General features: G+C 36.6%; 2 protein-coding genes across 6 annotated transcripts in view; both read left to right on the top strand.

Annotated features, from left to right (window-relative positions):
• The window catches only part of LOC113039345 (caytaxin-like), a 6,609-nt gene extending 5,370 nt beyond the window's left edge, over positions 1-1,239 (top strand). For 2 of the 4 annotated variants that reach the window (XM_026197240.1, XM_026197239.1), the window contains 4 exons: positions 1-39; positions 159-257; positions 347-382; positions 472-1,239. The exon at positions 1-39 is cut by the window's left edge and continues 48 nt beyond it. In XM_026197240.1, the coding sequence (XP_026053025.1) occupies positions 1-39; positions 159-257; positions 347-382; positions 472-556 (259 nt within the window). In that variant the 3' untranslated portion in view covers positions 557-1,239. The remainder of the gene's footprint in view (positions 40-158; positions 258-346; positions 383-471) is intronic. The other 2 variants (XM_026197241.1, XM_026197242.1) reach the window with 1 other exon arrangement.
• Positions 1,240-2,460: 1,221 nt separating this feature from the next.
• On the top strand, positions 2,461-5,599 carry LOC113039360 (nicotinamide riboside kinase 2-like). Of its 2 annotated transcripts, XM_026197263.1 has the most exons (8): positions 2,461-2,622; positions 3,361-3,451; positions 4,070-4,118; positions 4,310-4,484; positions 4,793-4,864; positions 4,945-5,051; positions 5,141-5,226; positions 5,315-5,599. In XM_026197263.1, exons 1-7 carry the CDS (start codon positions 2,597-2,599, stop codon positions 5,224-5,226), a joined length of 606 nt encoding a protein of 201 aa, XP_026053048.1. In that variant the 5' UTR covers positions 2,461-2,596; the 3' UTR covers positions 5,315-5,599. The 2 variants fall into 2 exon arrangements, with proteins under 2 accessions (XP_026053048.1, XP_026053049.1); XM_026197264.1 differs by lacking the exons at positions 2,461-2,622; positions 4,070-4,118 and having other exon boundaries at positions 3,380-3,451.
• Positions 5,600-7,454: the final 1,855 nt, after the last annotated feature.

The raw sequence follows: 7,454 nt of genomic DNA, 5'->3' as shown, positions 1-7,454 counted from the left end.
CATCCGGACAGTCGTTGCAATTTCCAAACCTTTCATCAGGTTTTTTTCTTTATATATAAAATACAAATACAAAATATTGTACTATATAGAAATAAATTCTCATAATTAATGAGTTTATTATGCAGGGTTGATGAATGATATTTTTTTTTGCTCTACAGTGTGAAGTTCATAAATAAGATCCGTTATGTGCACAGTCTGGAAGAGCTGGAAAAGATTGTTCCTATGGATCATATCCAGATCCCAGAGTGTGTCTTACAGTAAGAAGATTTCAAACATATTTTCACCTTTTCTAACCAAAACTAAAATCTCATACCAATTTCTGAGTTCAATTTGTCTTGTTTTGCAGATTTGACGAGGAAAGAATGAATGCTAGAAAAGAGAGGTAATCACCAAACTCCTCCAAACTGGCTTATTTGACACATGATGGTTTCACAAACTCCCTGTTTACCCACAATGGTCTTCTCTTTGTAGAATGGAGCGGGAACAGAAAGAGCAGCATCATCAAGAACAGCAACAGAAGCCCGTCAATCAAAACGCATCATTATCCCATGACTGATTTATAAAAGAACCAAACCGCTCTCTGGACAACTGGAGACTGAAGAACCTGGGCTGTGATTGGACGAACTTGAATGTTTTTGTTGCTGATCTTGGGCCATTTTTCAAATTCCCAAATTATGTATCAATACACATATCAGACGACTCAAAACTGGTCTCAGATCAGCAACAAAATGGAAACTTTAATCGAACGTTGGCAGGTGAGAAGGTCAGCTGCTCTCACTTTCGTCCTCAAAGGCACAATTTTAAAAAAGCATTTACAAATCCACCAACAGATGGCACTACGCACAGAGAAACATCACTGTTTGGTACCAGGATGTACCATCATGCACTGTAGCCTCCTTGCTGTTATTGCTTTTTTGAATTGGCTGTTCCCTGCTTGCTGACCTTGGAGAACGTCATGTGAGCTGCCTCTAATAGACGGGTGCGTCCACATGTCGATTTCCAAGCAGCTCTGTGCTTCTGTGTGTACAGTATGAACTCAAATCAGATCTAACTTTCTTCCACTTCGCTGATTATGTTTGCCTGGAATCCTTTCTTGGATGCTTTTGAATGTTTTAACCCCTTCCATCTTGTTTAATGACCAGCTTTCGTAAACAATAAGTGCCAGTCATCTCTGAAAACATTTTGACATCAGCTGTACTTTTATGTCGCCTTATGTTTGCTCTGAAAATGGTTAAAAATTAAACGTTCTGCTATATGTATGACTCAAGTTTTGGTTTGGTTTTGTCTTTTCTTGATCTTTATATCCAGTAACTGATCACGCGTAATCGGATTCCAGAAATTAACTACTTGTAGTTAGATTATATTACATTTATATTACAAAATACTAGTAGATTGTTTATTTGAATTCCAAAATTTTTATGTAAATTGGAAGCGGTAACACACTATATTTTGTATAATATACCCAGTACAGTTTATATCTGACTTTTTAATAATATTGGGTTTTTATGAACAAAAACAAAAATTATTTCTTAAATTCAAAACAAGCTGGGGTTGTACCTCTCACCATATCCAGTCAAACAAATCAACCACCAGAGTTCAAGAAAGAGTTACGTAGAAGTCTTCCATCTAGTCACAAGAAAGAGTTATTTTTGTATTTCCATGATGTGGCAGACTATTCCTGTATGTATGTGACTATTATATCAGCAGTCTTTACGACGGAGTGACCAGTCACACTCTGTTTGACCTAAATAAAGAATGACCCTCACTGTAATGGACATTTAGAAATGAGAAACACTCATTTACTATATGCTTTGACCATAAGCATGTACACCAGGATGATTCAAAATTCAAATGTATATGAATATTTTATTTGGATTACCACTGAAAGGCACTTAATATGCTAGAAAGACATTGTGAATTAGGTATTTCACACTATAAAATTGTCCAAGATATCCTTCCCACATGGTACAAGTGCATATCTGTGATGTATTAACTGTACCAAACAACAATGCATGTGATTCTGCCCTCATGAGACGTTGAGGAACGTGTTGCCCTGCAAGTATCCCTCAGGATTATTCTGACCCCTCACCTAAATATGAGGGTCTATTGAGGATATCTATAAAAAACTCTCTAATGGTCTCTAATTGTCTCTTTCCTTGTCAGCTGGTCTTACAGGAAATGTTCTTTTAGTTCAATTTAGTTTTAGTTTTTCTTTTAGTGATGATGTTTTTCAAAGACTTGCTCTAACTCACTACCCGAGTATTTAATGTCTCTTTTTGCTTATATGTTTTTAATTGTACTAATCTGTACTATTTTATCTTCCGTGCAATTCAATGGAATTTATAGACTGATTCAGAATTACAGTATGTTCTTCCCTGCGTGAGCCGCGATTGGCTGCCTAGCACGTAAGCCACGCCTTTTCTGTGACGTCTGACTTTGGTTATATGCCTACAACCCTAAATGTTCTCACAACGAGCTAGTGTCTACAGAGATAAGACTGCAAATTTAGCTTTAATCGGAAGTTATTAAATCGGAAGTTTTTATTTTAGGCGTTTTGCGGCGTCTAGATTGTAAAACCTCAACCAGGTCAGACACAATGAAGTACATCATTGGAATAGGAGGGTAAGTGACTTTTTACAGTAATATTATGAACAACTAGTTCTAGTAGTTACAGTGGAGCCACGTGGCTTTTATTTTATTTTTTAATGAAGTTAATATATTGTACATGTAATAATTTATTACATTATTTATTATTCTTATTTCTGACGTGTTGGATCAGTATTTTAAAAGAATCGCGAGGTTTGAAACCACGACGAGGTTTTGAGCGGGAGATTTAAAAATGTGAGCGCGCCGAAACTATTGAATGTTTTTAACGGACATTCGCGACTTATATATTTAGTCATCTATTAATGTCATGTTTATATTGAGTAGTAAGCGAAATAACAGTTTATGCATTAGTTTTTCTTGTTGAGGTGTCGTGTATAATGCTATATGTGATTGTAATGTGTTTGTTCCTGCCCACCGTGGCTTTAATACAAAGGACGGGACGTTAAACTTTAAAGACGTCTAAATTAGCTGTGTTTGTTTTATTGTTTATTTTTTTATTGTAGATTACAAAAGCGGTTTTTGTTAATTTACGACGTTATTGTATTGAACACGTGGATAACTAACAACAATGTAAACCTGAGTCAGTTTGTTGTCCTAAGCCATCTTGAGGTCATCCCGCCAATTTTACTTGAATACACTTTTCAAATACACGATTAAACACAAGATTACATCGAAAATACGTTTAATCCTTCTGCCTTTTCAATCGTTTCACCTCCGTTTCATCATTTTAACCATTGTTTTTTTATTTTTTAGCGTGACTAATGGTGGTAAAACCACCTTGACGAACAGATTAATAAAAGCCTTACCAAACTGCTGTGTGGTTCACCAGGATGACTTCTTCAAGGTGAGTTCAACTAAATGTAGTATTTTTATTTAGTATTTCTAGTTATTTTGGTATTTGTTTTACAGATAACATGATCCCTTTCAGTTTTAAATAGACTTTAGTTGTAATTTCCCCCCTGCTTTTTATGTTTATAATAGTAATTAAATTAAAGTATTTTAATTGTAGCTTTCCCCATTGCAAAAATACAGCATATGTTGGTTAGGTAGGTTTTGATGCTGGTTTGAGCTGGTTTAAGCTGGTCTTTAGCTGGTCATGTGGTGGTCTGACCAGCTCAAGCCAGCATCCCAGCTTCAAAATCTTCATAACCAACATATGCAGTTATGTTTTTTACTGCATGCATGGATTCTGTAAGAAGTAACTTAGAGATAATGATCTAGTAATCACCTCTACGTTTACTTTTTATTTAATAGCTTTTATTTGACTACTTTTACAAGTCTGTGATAAGCGAACTCAAAAGTGCTGATCCAAGATCAGTTTCCTCCCATCTGTTGAGTTGTATTCATCAGGTTAAGATGGCTGAGACCTGATTCTAGATCAGCAGTCTGGCTCTAATATACCTGACAGCAGATGTAGAAGATGGCATTTGCTGCAGTGTTTTACTGGTCACTGTTATTTCAGCCTCCGGATCAGATAGCAGTCGGAGAGGATGGCTTTAAACAGTGGGATGGTAAGACTATAAACAGTAGGAGAGTAATAACTCCTCATTCTACGCATCGCCCTCCCCATAACAAAGATTTTACAATCCCTCCCAACCCATTTACATTCTCTCTGTGTGGCTTTGCTATAACCAACTTTAAATTTCAACTTCCATTTTTACGTTTCAATCTCCCGCTGAAATCTTTTGTTCTGCTTTTGTAGTGATCACAGCTTTGGATATGGAGGCCATGGTGAACACCGTCAAGGGTTGGCTTGAAAACCCAATCAAATTCGCCCGTTCCCACGGTGTGCAAGTGACCCCAGCCACGGAAATGGACGACCCGGAGAGCCAAGTGCACATACTCATCGTAGAAGGCTTTCTGCTGTACAACTACAAGTGAGCGTCATAATTTAACTTTCAGCGGCCTGAACCGCATGAGTGGCATAGATTAGATTTTGGGGACGTTGGGTAACTCAATGTGCTCAATGCATATGTAAGAAGGGAACATCAGGGCTTACAGCTGGTCATGTGACGCTCTGCATGAGTGTAGATAAGGAGATGCGCTGAGCTATTGGTGGGCGCGTGGAGCTGCGTGTGCTGATTTCTGAGTCAGCTATGCAGAAGTGCCCCAATCAGTAAATGACTTGAGAGACCGTGTTCTTTTTAAGGTTATGACCTTTTTATCTTTTTTTCTCTCCAAACAGGCCTTTGCTGGAATTCTTTGACAAATCGTATTACATAACCATCCCATACGAGGAGTGCAAGTTAAGGAGAAGGTGTGTTAAAACTGCAATCAGAAACTCATGAATTGTGCTTCTTTTGAGCAGCTGAAATACATTTTTATTATTTTTTTCAGTACAAGACAATACACCGTCCCCGACCCTCCGGGGCTCTTTGACGGTCATGTGTGGCCCATGTATCTGAAACACCGGAACTGCATGGAGAACTGTGGTTTGCCAATTGGTATGGTTTATGTCCTTCAGACTCTTGACTTTGAATCAAACCCACAATATTTTAGATAAATATTAAATTTTTCATGTCTACTTCAACAGAATTCTTGGACGGCTTGAAAACAAAAGATGAAATCTACATCCAGGTTCACGAAGACATCCACAACACTCTCCTGAATCGTTTATAGGTAAGAAAGCCAATCTAGATGGTTGTGGGACTAAATAATTGTATTTGTTTCATAATAAAGAAACTTATTTTGCTTGCTTGTCTTTCAGCAGGAGGAGGTTGCCGCCGATCATCTGTACAATATTGTAAATAGGAATTTGACATGTGGCCTTTTTTAACATGTACTTTTGTAAATAGTTTGACCGGAATGTAACTTAAATACTTGTGGAAAAAACTTGCATTACCATTTGAGGACCATATTTTAAGTTTGTTTTTGCCATTTGTCTCTCAAAGCCCTCCTTTGTGACTTCTTCATTCTGGAAATAGTGTTTACCTCATAAAATGAATTTCTGAAATGTGTTAGTACAAATAAACATTGTACTTTGACTTCTTTACATTTGTCCGTCTTTGTATCACACTTGGCATTTCACTCCAATAAACACCAAGTTTTTTTTCCCCCTGAAAATTGTTTTATAAAAAAAAAAAATTGAAATAATACTTCTTTGTATACTTTGCTCCAATATGAGAAGTTTATTTAGTTAAGGTTAAAGCCCTCAAATAATTATATAAGAATATCATGCTAAATTTCCCAAAAGACCATAAACTATTAAATAACCATTAACTAGTGTAATGGTTTTCTTAAGTCTTAATGAAAATTCAATTCAAGTTTATTTGTAAGGCACTTTTTTTCAATACAAATCATTACAAAGCAACTGTACATTTCTTCCATATTTAGTAGTAGCTTATAAGTGTTGACTCAGTTTATGTGCATATGACAGGATTTTTCAGAAAAATGTATACGGGACGTAGTCAGACAGACGATTAACAGCAATTATTATATGATGCAGTCACACTTGTAGCAATATTTGTTAGTTCTGTTGTTGATTTCTGGGTTAGCGTCCTCTGAGGGTCAGCATCATCTCTTCTCAGGTGTTCTGGATCCAGACTGGAGCTTGTGTAAATCCTAGTTACAAAACATAAAAACAAATAGAGACATCATTAGCATAGCTGCTGTTCCAACAAAGTAAAATTAATTTAACCCAAGCTAAAGAATAAAATGCACATTTGATCAGATGCAACACTCACAATTTAAGATACATTATTCAAATGCTTGGAGAAAGAGATGCAGTTTAATCTAGATTTAAACAGAGAGAGTGTGTCTGAACCCCGAACATTATCAGGAAGGCTATTCCAGAGTTTGGGAGCCAAATGTGAGAAAGCTCTACCTCCTTTAGTGGACTTTGCTATCCTAGGAACTACCAAAAGTCCAGCGTTTTGTGACCTTAGGGTGCGTGATGGGTTGTAGCGTGGTAGAAGGCTAGTTAGGTACGCTGGAGCTAAACCATTTAGGGCCTTATAGGTAAGTAATGATAATTTGTAACTGATACGGAACTTAATAGGTAGCCAGTGCAGAGACTGTAAAATTGGGGTAATATGATCATATTTTCTTGACCTGGTAAGGACTCTAGCTGCTGCATTTTGGACGACCTGTAGCTTGTTTATTGAAGAAGCAGGACAACCACCTAGAAGTGCATTACAATAGTCCAGTCTAGAGGTCATGAATGCATGAACTAGCTTTTCTGCATCAGAAACAGATAACATGTTTCGTAGCTTGGCAATGTTTCTAAGATGGAAGAATGCAGTTTTTGTAACATGAGAAATATGATTTTCAAAAGACAGATTGCTGTCTAATATAACACCCAGATTTCTGACTGTAGAGGAAGTAACAGTACATCCGTCTAGTTGCAAACTGTAGTCTACAAGATTTTGTGTACAGTTTTTTTGGTCCAATAATTAATATCTCTGTCTTTTTGAAAATTATTGGTCAGCCATTTTTAACACACTCTGTTAGCTTAGATAATTGAGAAGTTTCATCTGGTCTCGTTGAGATATATAGCTGAGTATCATCAGCATAACAGTGGAAGCTAATTCCGTATTTTCTAATAATATTACCAAGGGGCAACATGTATATTGGATAAAACTAATCAATTAAATATCATTCGTGGGTATGTTTTTTTTTCTTCTTCCAAATTAGCTGCCATTTGACCCATAGATTATTTTTTACAATGCATACAGTAATCTCCAACGATTAAATAATAATAATTTCCACTCCAGCACAAGTTCCAGATCAACTCTATTCATTGCTGTGTGCAATAAGGCCTATGCTGACGTCCACCTGCATTTGTCTAGACATTTTCCTGAATAAACCTTGTGCTTTAAACTCAGTGTTGAATGTGCCTATGTGCTCTT

Source organism: Carassius auratus, chromosome 22, assembly GCF_003368295.1.
Source record: "Carassius auratus strain Wakin chromosome 22, ASM336829v1, whole genome shotgun sequence".
NCBI classification, from domain to species: domain Eukaryota; kingdom Metazoa; phylum Chordata; class Actinopteri; order Cypriniformes; family Cyprinidae; genus Carassius; species Carassius auratus.
Note: the sequence above shows the minus strand (reverse complement) of the source record. Positions and strands in the feature narration are given on the sequence as shown.

Coding starts and splice junctions, on each gene's coding strand:
- LOC113039360 (XM_026197263.1), top strand. CDS start 2,597: ATGAAGTACATCATTGGAATAGGAGG. Junction 4,485..4,792: donor TTTCTGCTGTACAACTACAA/GTGAGCGTCATA, acceptor CTCTCCAAACAG/GCCTTTGCTGGAATTCTTTG. Junction 4,865..4,944: donor GAGTGCAAGTTAAGGAGAAG/GTGTGTTAAAAC, acceptor TATTTTTTTCAG/TACAAGACAATACACCGTCC.